This window comes from Gobio gobio (assembly GCF_949357685.1).
Source record: "Gobio gobio genome assembly, chromosome: 11".
NCBI lineage: Eukaryota > Metazoa > Chordata > Actinopteri > Cypriniformes > Gobionidae > Gobio > Gobio gobio.
This window is the reverse complement of record NC_137104.1, coordinates 17,375,443-17,388,849: the sequence shown is the minus strand read 5'-3', so window position 1 is coordinate 17,388,849 and position 13,407 is coordinate 17,375,443. Positions and strand designations below refer to the sequence as shown.

The following is a 13,407-nucleotide window of genomic DNA, read 5'->3' as shown; positions in this document are numbered from 1 at the left end:
AAGGGGCCTTATCGATTAGCAAGGACAGTTCGTTTCTTTTTTTAGTTTTTTTAGTTTTTCATACTTTTATCAGTGATGCTTTAAAGAAGATGAATTAATGATGCTGTTCAGTGGACAGAATTGTTGTGTACCGTGCTTAAAGTCATAATGAAATCCAAATGGACCATTCTTGTTTTTTAATAGAATATTGTAGTATCTATAAATTATTTATCTGTGCACATCATTATTATTTGTTAAATATGCCCTCATAATCTTTAATCAAAATAACTTCCCCTCCCTCTTGCAGCGACATCTCTTCTCTTCTCTGATGACGTGTTCACTGGAGTGAGGGGGCGGGGCAACCTGTCACTCACATGAGATCACAGCAATAGCAAACCACAACGATCCAATCAATTCCCGATGGTCAAAATCAAGTCCTGCTCTGCATTTTTTCTTGTTCGAGAAGCCATTTCACTTGGATATACATCACAATAGGGAAGAAAAGACTAAAATTAAATTTTTTGCTGACTTTAAAGGTGCAGTGTGTAGTTTTTATCTATTGACAGAAATGCAATATAATATACATAACTATGTTTTCAGTGGTGTATAAAGACCTTACATAATGAACCATTATGTTTTTATTACCTTAGAATGAGTCATTTCTATCTATATACACCGCGGGTCCCGTTACAATGAAATCACCATTTTGTGCCATCATGTTTCAACAGTAGCCCTAAACGAACAAACTGCTCTACAGAGCGCTAGTCACTCTCTGCTCTCTCCGATGACGACATTTTTGTCCTGTGCCGGCCACCATAGCTTCTCTATGTGCTTTGAAAGGGAGGGGTGAGCTTTAGGTGGTTGCAATTAACAACCTCACCACTAGATGCCGCTGAAATCACACACTGCACCTTTAAGCATACTGTTTTACTGATATTTGAGATTTTTTTAATGTATCAGTCTATATTGGATATTTAATTGTTCGTGTTCATTTTCTTCTGTTTTTACATTTTGATTTTAGAATTTACCATTATTTAACACTCACTTAAAGCCACTAAAACCACTAATAATTTAATAACTCTGTTAAATGTAATATTGCGCAAATCCCAAAATAAATATAATTTTTTTTCATACTGTACATTGTAATGTCGTGATGACTAAATACACTTTTAAATTCACATTTTAAATTATTGGTTGTAGTTTTTAGTGTTTTATTTTTAATTAATTCAGACATATTTTTAATATCAGCTATTTATCAGTCTCCGCCAGAATTGTAATATCAGTGCATTCCCTAAAATAATGATGTTTTGCACATTGTTATTACAGCCACATATTTTGAGATTATGGATTAAGAGTAAAAACTAGAACAAGTTTACTTGGTTATGGAACTGTACCCTCAGTTAACACATTCACTATTGTCAGTGCATGCTAATCTCCTCTACACATGGGACGCTCAGCGTCTCTCTGATTTTTTTAACATGATAGACAGACAGAGAGCGAGTTGCAACAACAGCTGGCTGAAGGTTCCAGGGTTTGGAAAAGGCCTCTCATCTTACAAATAGTGCAGGCTGGTGTCAGAGAAATAAGACCTGCGCTTTCCATCTGCCCCTGGAGAGATGGTATATGCTATATTAGTGAGAGCAGAGGCATAAAGGACATGTGCTTAAAGTCAAAATTCTTTGAAATATTGCAGCATCCAATCCAATCAATTCCCAGCTAAACATTTTGCAACATTGATATTAATAAGAAATTTTATTAGAATGATTTCTGAAGCATCACGTGACACTGAGAACTAGTAATTATGTTTCACAATATTACAATTTTTCATGTATTTTGGATTAAACTAAGCCTGCCTTTTCCCAAAAACATTAGCAACAATTTACAAAATTGCAATTTAAAAACAGAATAAATCACCTGATTTTTCTACTCAGTTAATGATATTTGGAATAATATCATGATACTAATAATAATAATAGAACCTGAACTGATTAGGACAACATTTTAACTTTTTACACATGATAAGATCACACTACTTGGAGACACGTACCCCTGGTTTTACAGATGAGGCTTAAAAGCCTAGTCCTAGACTAAAGTGCATGTTTGAGCTGTTTTAACTAAAAGCAACTTATCTTAAAATACATCAGTGCCATTAATGTGTATCTTGACCAGTAATGTTTTTTTTCTAAGGCACGTTTAAAAAAGCTACTTAAAAGTCCTGATAGAACTATGGCCTAATCCTGGCTTAATCTAAGCCTTGTCTGTGAAACCAGGCCTGTGAGTTTTCTGTTGCAGCACATAAAGAGATGGATGATCCCCGACAGCTGAATGAGGTCATGGGGCCAGAGCTGCTGTCAGCTGCTTTTGCTTTGGTGTCACATGTTCAATATGGCTGCAGTATGACTGTTGTTGCCAGTGTGATCTCAGAATGACAAGTGACAGACAGCAGGAGGAACATGTCTTAATTTCACAGCGAATAAACAGTGGAGTAATAATAATGTTGTGGCTGAGCCCTGGATTTCAGTAATACTGAAGGCAGGCTTTTGGCTGATGGCCCAGATACTGTACAGCGGATGTGAGAGAGTAACTGAAAGTGTGAGTAGGATGCACATACTGCTGAACACAATGCATCTGCATTTCTGGGTTCTTTAGATGGGATTTGAAGCAAGACACTTTTACAATAGAAATATATCATTTCTAAAGTTCTATTATTAAAGCCAAATCAAATGATTATCACTGCTTATTACACTGGAATACTTGATTCTGTTTGGTCAACCGTGGCATTTCACAGTTAAATGTTTTTTTATAATGACCTGGCCTTTGTCTCAGGAAAAAAAGTTCCTGTAGAACTGTGCTAGTTTCATGTCTCTGTTCTGTTCTGTGGTCTCTTTCTTCTCACGTAATATAATTATTTAAACTAAAATCAATACTGCATGCCCATTTACTTACATATTTGGTAAAAAGCCATGTAAAAAAAATTTTACTTTTTTATTTTGCAATAATGACCGGCTGACTGTACATTACCAAACCGATAATACAGCATTCAGTCTTTGCAGTATCTTGCACTACTCTAGTTAAAAACTGGGTCAGTTATGCTGACTGATACTAAGTGAACCAACTGATTTAACATACAGTATGGTAACTACAATTAACAAAATAGTAGTCATGCAACACTAATCGACTGGTTTCTCTCCCTCTGCAGCCGAATTACCTCCACCCTACACAGCCATCGCCAGTCCAGATGCAGGAGGAGTGCCTGTCATTAATTGTCGAGTGTGCCAGTCTCTTATAACTCTGGATGGCAAACTCCATCAGCATGTGGTGAAGTGCACCGTCTGCAATGAGGCCACGGTAAGAGACCCCCAAATGCAGCTTGAGCTTAGTCATACATAGCTTTAGATATACTAGGGGTGGGCAGTGTGATTAAAAGCCTGTTTCACAAGTTAATGCATACTTTTATGGTAACATTTTATTGTATCATAATAAACCAAAAGTATTGGGACACCCCTTCAAATCATTGAATTCAGGTGTTCCAATCACTTCCATGGCCAAAGGTGTATAAAATCACGCACCAAGGCATGCATGCAGACGCTTCTACAAACATTTGTGAAAGAATGGGTCTCTCTCAGGAGCTCAGTGAATTCAAGCGTGGTACCGTGATTGGTTGCCTTCTGTGAAATAAGTCCATTCGTGAAATGTGGTATTATAACAAAGTGGAAGCAATTGTGAACAACAGTAAATCAGCCACCAAGTGGTAGGCCACGTAAAATCACAGAGCGGGGTCAGCGCATGCTGAGGCACACAGTGCGCAGAAGTCGCCAACTTTCTACAGAGGCAGCTGCATCCAAGCCTTACATCACCAAGTGCAATGCAAAGTGTCGAATGCAGTGGTGTAAAGCAGTGGAGACGTGTTCTCTGGAGTGATGAATCACGCTTCTCTGTCTGGCAATCCGATGGAAGAGTCTGGGTTTGCCGGTTGCCAGGAGAACGATACTTGCCTGACTGCATTGTGCCAAGTGTAAAGTTGGGTGGAGTGTTGGTTATGGTGTGGGGTTGTTTTTCAGGGGTTGAGCTTGGCCCCTTAGTTCCAGTTAAAGGAACTCTTAAGCATATCAAGCCATTTTGGACAATATCATGCTCCCAACTTTGTGTGAACAGTTTGGGGATGGCCCATTCCTGTTCCAACATGACTGCGCACCAGTGCACAAAACAAGGTACATAAAGACATGGATGAGCAAGTTTAATGCGGAGGAACTTGACTGGCCTGACCTCAACCCCGATAGAACACCTTTGGGATGAATTAAAGCAGAGACGGCGAGCCAGGCCTTCTCGTCCAACATCAGTGCCTGACCTCACAAATGCACTTCTAGAAGAATGGTCAAAAATTCCCATAAACACACTCCTAAACCTTGTGGAAAGCCTTCCCAGAAGAGTTGAAGCTGTTATAGCTGCAAAGGGTGGGACAATTCCATATTAAATCCTACAGACTAAGAATGGGATGTCATTAAAGTTAGTGTGCATGCTAAGGCAGGCATCCCAAAACTTTTGGCAGTATAGTGTATATATTGGAAATTCAATAAATAAAAATGGTGTGTATATTAAATAACCATTTGGTGATGTCTAATTTTGGATAATACAGTAAATGATTCTACTAATGGAATGGATGTTAGGGTTATGCTTTGGTTCTGTTTAGTTTTATTGTGTTTCGGTTACGTTGTTCTCGTTTTGCCTGTGTTCCTGCTCATTAGTTTCCATAGTTTCTATTTAATCCCGCTCCTGTTTCTGTTCTAGTTCATTAGCTCTCTGTGGTATTTAAGCCCTTAGTTTCCTCCACTCTTTGTTCAGTCTTGTTTATGGCAATATGTATTTACTTTATCTTTCTCCTAGTATATTCTCTTTGTTTAATAAATAGTATTTTGATTAATGTTTGATTCATGCGTGTTCATACACGTTACAATGTACACTTTCAATCAAAGTTTAGGGTCAAAATGTTTTTCCTTTTTTTTAAAGAAATTAATACTTTTATTTTTCAAGAATGCATTAAACAATTTCTATTTCAAATAAATGCTGTTCTTTTGAACTTACAATTAAAAAAAATATTAAGCAGCACTGTTTTCACTGTTGATAATAATAAATTATTTTTGAGAAGCAAATCAGCATATTAGATATTAGCATATTTGTATAGTGCTTTTGACAATACATATCGTTTCAAAGCAGTTTCACAGCAAATGCAAATAATAACTTATTTATCAACCACAATAAGTTCTTACTCATCTTGACTTGTTTTTGACATGTCCCCTCTGCCAAACCTGATATCTGAGCTGCTTTCATATCCAGATTTTAAAAAAAGTTACAGTTATGGCAGTATTTTTTGCCACCGTTTGTGTTGATAAAACAAGTTTTGAGTCTGGGCATGAATGCGGACTAGACACAAGCTTTAGTGGAGATGAAGTTTGTCAGTGAATAATGATTCAATTTCAGCATGTTCCTCACACAAAGTAGTTGTCACTATCATTTTGACTGCTCATCCATCCAAAGTCAATATCAGATACATAATATAGTCCTCGCAACCTCAAAGAGCTTAAGGTAATGAAGGTATTTGGGAAGAAGGATCCACGTTCATACCCATAAGTGTTGTGTGCTCAAGAGGGCTGAATTACAGTGTAATTGAATTGTCTGCATGAGAAACACTTTGCAGTAGATGCTTAATCTGAACTGCTGTCACCTGATTCACATAACAGCATGTTTTACAGGTTTTAAGGCCTGTTCACCAAGAACGATAACTATAAAGATAATAATAATTATAACTATATTAGTGTCCACTCTGCGCTCTATTTATTGCATGCGCTTTAGTTTTGTCATCTGCCACTTTAAAGGCTCAAGGTTTAAAGCAGGATTGATTCTGATTGGCTGTCAATATTTTTATCAGTCATCAGCTGGAAAAAATCACTGTGATTCCAACGATATGTTTTTTCTGTGATGTTAACGTTATTGTGGTCGTGTGGAAACTGCTATCTTTAGAATTTTTTGAACTTTATCGTTATAGTTCGTCCATGGTGTAAACAGGCCTTCCTATCAGACCGTTCTGAAATAGTCCCAATATAAACACTTATTATAAGTGTACCATAATGATTCACAGTTAGACAAAAACACGGTTTGGAAAATGGTTTCATGTTGTACATTCTCATTATATAATTTTTGTAAATCTTGAACACAAAAAAAGTTATGGACAGCAGCTTTAAAATCAAAGGGCTTCACACGGCTCTATTTCATATACAGTTGCAAGAAAAAGTGTGTGAACCGCTTGCAGATTCGGTGAAAATGTCAAAAATAAGAGAGATCATACAAAATGCATGTTGTTTTTTATTTAGTACTGTCCTGAAAAAGATATTTTACATAATGTTTACATATAGTCCACAAGACAAAACAATAGCTGAATTTATTAAAATGACTCCATTCAAAAGTTTATGAACCCTTGATTCTTAATACTGTGTGTCGTTCCCTGGATGAAAACTTTTTGAATTTGAAGATCAAGGTAAATTGGATTTAATTTGTCCAATTTATCTTGATCTTATTTCTGAGGGTTTGAGGGTAATTAAGGTAAAATGCAGGTCTTATCAAGGTGCAATGCTTATTCACAAACTTTATCATAAGGGAGATTTATTATAATAAACTATATTACATTATATTAGAATGATATTACATTTTATATGTTATCTTGCATATTGTGTGGTCCCTTTTGAAACATGATGTATTTGTTTTTTAACAGCCTATAAAAAATCCACCAACAGGAAAGAAGTATGTTAGATGTCCTTGCAACTGCCTGCTAATCTGTAAAGACACGTCTAGGAGGATAGGATGCCCTCGGCCCAACTGGTAAGTGTTATAGACACACTTCAGAGGGTCATTTAGTAGGTATGTGTTATGGGATCTGCAACAGTATATTACCACAGACATGTATTACCATAAATGCTCAAACAAGCAGTGCTTGTTTTGAGTTTATATATCTTGGGGAATTGTACTTAGTAATGTCAAAACATTTCACATGCTTTTACAGTGCGGTCTGAATATTTATAGAATAATTGTAGTGAAAGACAAGCTGTGAGACTTGTAAGAACTGAGTCACTGAAAAGATTTTAAACATGTAAAGCCAGACATATGAAATAGTCAGAAAACTTAAATGGGTGATGAATTGAGAAATCAACTTTCCCTTGAGCCTTTGATATATACAAGTTCATGATATAAGAATAACCTGCAAGTTTCAGAGCTGAAAACATCCTTGGTAGTCAAAGAAAAGCTTTTATTGACACCAGGCCCAGAAAACGAGATATCTCAGAATATGTCAACCACTGATGTCATAGAATGCTGAAGCGCCGCCTCAAGCCCGCCCACCGACACGTGGAGTTAATATTGCATTGTTACACATCGTTTGATATATATTGATTACATACCTTAGCACGCTGTCACAGGCCGGAGAAGGTGTTATTGGTTAATTTGTGATCAGACTCGGACTTGTAACGCCAGTGCTCGCAAAGCCCGGGGCTATGTGTTTTTAAGGCAGGCTACCAAAACGTATCACCGGCCTGCTGACGGGCTATCTTAAATAGTGAAATAACATTCCTTTCTTGCACACGCGCGTGTGTGTGTACGGGTCGCGGTTATTCACTGATCGGGCGGGCCAAGTAATACAGAGATAACATTCCAATCAATCACGGGTGGATGAGAGATGAATCATTGTGTTTGTTTGATAAAGGCATTTTGCGAGCCCTGTGAGTGTTTCTCCAGACGCTTTCAAAACAATCCCCACATGTACTGAGGGGAGCTGAAGCTCATTAAATATGCAAATCTTATCCAATCCTAGCCGTGGGCGTTTACTTCCAAGTCTTCAGTGCGGCACGCCCATCAAAACCGAGTGTTTTTCGTAGAGAGCCTCAAAATCATGGCAGAAAATAGCCTATTACTTATTCATTATGATGTTTTTGAATGTAAAAACCACGCAAACGTCATAAGTTGACCTCAGACAACAGTATAAAAAAATATAAAAAAACAGTTCATGACACCTTTAAAAAAAAAAAAAAGGTAACCGGTAACATTTTACAATAAGGATCCATTAGTTTATCCGTTAAGCAATATTATCTAACAATGAGCAATACATTTGTTACTGTATCTTTGTTAACATCATTTTATTAAAAAACTGTACATTGTTAGTTTATGTTAGCTGAGGTCCATTATAAACATTTTAATAATGTATTAGTAAATGTAGAAATTAACATTAACTAATAATTAATAAATGCTTTAAAGGTATTTTTACTGTTAGTTCATGTAAACTAACTGATTTTGTTAACAAATGAAACCTTATTGTAAAGTGTTAGCTTTTACGGCTCATATAGAGAGAATATGGAGCTCACACTCAAGGTGGGAAAAAAATGCCTCATAGGCCCAAACTAAGAAAAATATGCAATTTGCTGATATTTCTATGGCCTAAAAGTAAGATGAAATACTGACAACTTGTAATTTAAATAAACAAGATCTTTTTAACAGTATAGTAGGCTACTTACATAAAATGCATATGAATATCAGTTTTCACTCTATACCTTCCAATAAAATGTCTTAGTAAGATGATATTTAAATTCTTACAGTTTTATGATCAAAGCCTAGTTTTTAATGTGGAGGGTGAAACATAATTCAATGCAATAAAATCATTATTATTGAGAGATGTACAATTAAATGTTCCTAAAAAATCTGATCTGTCATATTTGATACTCAAATTTTAGCATGATTTTTCTAAAAAAAAATATATATATAGAGATAATCAAGTAAACATAAGTTGCTTCAGTCCAGTAAGTGTTCATCTTGAAATATTACCATATAAAAGTTATTCTTATGTTTACCTCTTAAGTATGGTTAAAGATTTCACAGCAAAAAGACATGTGTACCTAGACTGGGTATACCCAGCCCAATCTGCCGGCGATTTGATTTCGCCCTGCAGCTCAGTCTGGAAACCTGTACATATTTCTATCCTGCTTCTGTTACAAATTTGCAGGGACCAATCACAAACCGCCTTATCCACCTGGCGCGCTATTGGGGTTTAACACAATGACGGAAAGAGAAGCGATGGATCGTTGGTCTGATTGGTTGAAGGACTATCCAATTGCGTACAGAGTCATTTGAACTATGCCCGTTGATCACGCCTCTGGTGCAGTAGAAAATACAGAGCAGCCTCCCCAGACCAATGTTCAATCTTAAAAGATTGAGCTTGGTCAGGTGATAGCCAGACTATGGGGTCTCTGCGGAACCAAAGTGGGCGTTTCTAAACTTGTGGGTGTTTTCAAACTGATGGGTGTTTATAAACCATGCAATGAAAATGATCCCCTTCACCTGACCCCACCCTTAAACCCTACCCACACTGTGACGTGGGCAAATCAGGTAACGCAGTAAAAAACGCCTTCTGTTTATAGCCTCGCCCACTGATCTAGTAACTCCTATTACTATCCTGCAGAGACCTATACTTGGATAGCCAGACAAGTGTGTACCACAATCTGAATGAGGATGTTTTTAGAATTATACCAAATAGCATTTTACTTGCTAAAAAAAGGTATAAACTATTAATCAGACAACAGAAAGCATGTACAACAGGTTTTTCAGTTTTTATCATGTTTAGAGGCCTTACAAATGTGCATATCATATATGAGACAGTAGGCTTTATAGGGTTAATATTAACTGACAATTCTTTTCAAATCTGTAGAAAGTGAAAAACTGACATTGTTTGTATGGGTCCCCAGCAGACGGATCATCAACCTGAGCCCTGTGATGGTGATCCCGGAGGAGCAGCCCGCCCAGCCAGCTCTACCAGTCCAGCCTGAGGGCATGCGTGTGGTCTGCGGCCACTGTGGCAACACATTCCTTGTACGGTCTCACATCTTTATATTAATATTTCATCTCTGACCTAGAATAATGTTTCTTGAAAGCAGAGACGTTCTGTGAATGCATTTACACTGCCATTCAAAAGTTTGGGTTCAGTAAGATGTTTTTGAAAGAAAAGTCTTATGTGATAAAACATCAAAATATTACTACAATTTAAAATAACTGTTTTCTATATTAATACATTTTTAAATGCGATTTATTCCTGTGATGCCAAAGCTGTATTTTCAGCATCATTACTCCAGTCTTCAGTGTCACATGGTCCTTCAGGAATAATTCTAATATGCTTATTTTCTTCATGTTTTTGTGTAATTTTTTCAGGATTCTTTGATGAATAAAAAGGTTAAAAAGAAAAGCATTTATTTGAAATTTAAAATCTTTTTAACATTATAAATGTCTTTACTGTCATTTTCAATTTATTGCATCCTTGCTGAATAAAAGTATTATTAATTTCTTTTTTTTTTTAAATCGCACTGACCCAAACTTTTGACTGGTAGTGTATATGTAGTGTAGAATTTTTCTAGTGCACATGTTCTTAGTGTCCTGTGATGCCCCTGCTGTATAGGGCAGCGATGATGAGTGGTCCCAGTCTGCCTCTGGCCTGGCTATTCGCGGCCCTTCTGATCTTTTCAAGGTCCTAATACACTGCCACCTTCTCAGTTGGTGGAACTGACAAAATGACAAACTAATTAGAAGTAATAATAATAATAATAATAAAATTCACATCGTTCCAGGGCTCCAGACTGAGATTAAAATGTTTGCAAATGTGAAAAAAAATTGTGTAGTTTAGATCAAATTATTGATTTTTATAATTTATAATAAAAAATGATGCATCAATAATTAAAAATATAGGAAAACTTTACATGCATCCATATGTGGTTTTGTCAGCTATTATCCAGTTAGAGTCAGCCCAACAAAAAACAGCAAAATTCGTGATTTTTATGTACAAATTAACCAATTCCTATGACCTTTTAAACAAATTCACAATCGTATCAGATTGGAATAAATTATACTAAATACAACAACACCTCATTTACAAAACTTAAAGGGATAGTTCACCAACAAAAATGAAAATTGTGTCATCATTTACTCATCCTCAAGTTGTTCCAAACCTGTATGAATTTCTTTCTATATAAGTCTGTAACCAAACAGTTGATGGACCCCATTGACTTCTTTTATATTCCATATACAATATTCCATATTTTTTCCCATACTATGGAAGTAAATGGGGCCCATCAACTGATTGGTTACCCATGTTTTTCAAAATATCATCTTTTGTGTTTAACAGAAGAAATAAATTCATACATTCTTATTATATTAAAAAATATCCTGGCTCTTCCAAGCTTTATATTGGGAGTGAGTAGAGCCTGAATTTCTGAAGCCCCAAAAAGCGCATTCATCCATCATAAAAGTAATCCATACGACTCCAGTGGATCCGTATGGATTACTTTTATGATGGATGGATGTGCTTTTTTGGGCTTCAAAATCTGTCACTCCTGGAAGAGCCGGGATATTTTTTAGTATAACTCCAATTGTGTTTGGCTGAAAGAAGAAAGTCATAAGGTATACACCTAGAATGGCTTGAGGATGAGTAAATTATGGGATAATTTTCATTTTTGGATGAAATATCCTTATAAATAGTCAAAGTCTGACTCTATATACTGAACCGTCCTTTCATCCATTGGCTGTTAAAAATTAAAGTAAGAATCTATGCACTCAATGAACTTAACTTCTGAACAATCATCTGTATTAAGCAATTCTGTAATTTGTCCAAAAAAAAAGAAGAAATTTGGTCTTAAATGTTTCATTTTAGTCATTTTTTGTCTGGAGCCCTGTGACTCAAATGAACATAACTCCTTGTGGCCTACAGAGGCAAGATGCAGAAACTGAACCATTCGCTTTTTTGTGAGATCTTCTGTTAGAATCATAAAGAATTCTCACTTTTTTCAGGATTCAACTGCCTTTTGCCTTTGTACAGGGTTAAATCCACTAATTCTCCTAATGTATTCCTTATACATGTCAATATATTCATTGAAATCATATCCAAAAGATTTGCTAGTTGTTTGAATCATTTATCAGTAGCCATTTGAACTAATATTTGAATATCATGCACTGACCCCTGGAATCAAGTTTGGTGTAGGTTATTAAACGAAATTGATTTGTGCTGCTTTGCCATGCTGCGTGTTTGCTTACTGTAGAAATAACTTTAACTTCCCTTGTTTTTGCAGTGGATGGAGCTCCGATTCAACACACTGGCCAAGTGCCCACATTGCAAAAAAATGTGAGTTGCCATCATTTGTCATATGCTTTGTACGTCAAAAATGCAACGTCTGTGGCAATACTCCACCGATGATGTGCCGTTCTCAGGAGAAATGTCATAAATCTCAATGTGCGATGTGTGTTACTAGCCGGAGGTCAGGCTTGAGTTTGTACTGGGCAGTTTGTAGAAACTGAAAGTAAATAAACCCTGGTGAGTTGCAGTTAGAGAAGGAGGCGATGTGATGCCAGTCTTTTATGGAGTGAATTTTGTGCCATAATTAAACAAAAAAATCCAGCATTTTGCAAACAAACACGATCTGCTTTCCAAAGGAAAACTCGACTCGCAAACAAACAGAAAGCGATTTGCAAATACAAAGGTCAGTTTGAGCGAAAACGCAGAGGAGTAACAAATATATGTACTGTGTTTTGCAAATAATAAATGAGTGAGTAAATGACATCATATTTCACAAATAAATTCAAACGATCCTACAAATTGCATGTAACCTTTGAACAAATACCAAATCTAGTCCATACAAATACCTGTCAATTACAATCTCTCAGCTTAATTATCTCACAAGTGCAGTTTGCACAGATTTTCTCACAAATGCAGTTGAGCAACGTCCTCTTCCAAAACAGAAGATTTCAGGCATGTAATAATTAATTCATCTCAAAATTGAGTTTGATACACAATAGTGATCTTGCAATACAGTACAATACACCCTCAATACTTTGAACAAATCCAAAATAGTTCAAATGGTAGGCTATAGTTTTGAACTATTAATTTTAACACAGTTCATTTAAGTGCTACATTTGATATTGCATCAGATGTGAACTTATAGGCTGGGCTTGGTCCTTCTCCCCCGGGAAATGGTGACAGCAGAAAATAAATATTCATAATTCTGCTTATAATATAGCGTACTCTGCTTAAAATATATTTTATTTTTAATTTATTAAAAATATTTAATAAAAAATGAAAGCTCAAATGTGTGCCCTTCAGGATTTACCATATTTGATGTGACATTAAAATATCTCATACAAAACTAATCTGTCTAAACTTTAATCCACAATACATTGTTGCATTTTAGTATTGCAATATATTGTGATACAATACACCCTTACATTATTTTGAATGTTCTCTGCGACAAAAATGTTATCATCATATGTACAAATTACATAAAAGTAAAAAAAAATTTGTATCCCGTTACACTACAGTGGATAAATGGTATGGAGGATGGATGCATTTTTAATGAG

At 36.0% G+C, this 13,407-nt stretch overlaps 2 protein-coding genes across 3 annotated transcripts in view; one reads left to right on the top strand and one right to left on the bottom strand.

Annotated features, from left to right (window-relative positions):
• The window catches only part of bzw2 (basic leucine zipper and W2 domains 2), a 440,416-nt gene that overhangs the window by 301,734 nt on the left and 125,275 nt on the right, over positions 1-13,407 (bottom strand). The gene's annotated exons all lie outside the window — the stretch shown is intronic.
• pip4p2 (phosphatidylinositol-4,5-bisphosphate 4-phosphatase 2) overlaps positions 1-13,407 on the top strand; it is a 46,923-nt gene that overhangs the window by 9,109 nt on the left and 24,407 nt on the right. The window contains exons 2-6 of one of the 2 annotated variants that reach the window (XM_079829061.1): positions 3,179-3,327; positions 6,746-6,852; positions 9,759-9,882; positions 10,463-10,531; positions 12,126-12,178. In XM_079829061.1, the coding sequence (XP_079685187.1) occupies positions 3,179-3,327; positions 6,746-6,852; positions 9,759-9,882; positions 10,463-10,531; positions 12,126-12,178 (502 nt within the window). The remainder of the gene's footprint in view (positions 1-3,178; positions 3,328-6,745; positions 6,853-9,758; positions 9,883-10,462; positions 10,532-12,125; positions 12,179-13,407) is intronic. The other variant, XM_079829062.1, reaches the window with a different exon arrangement.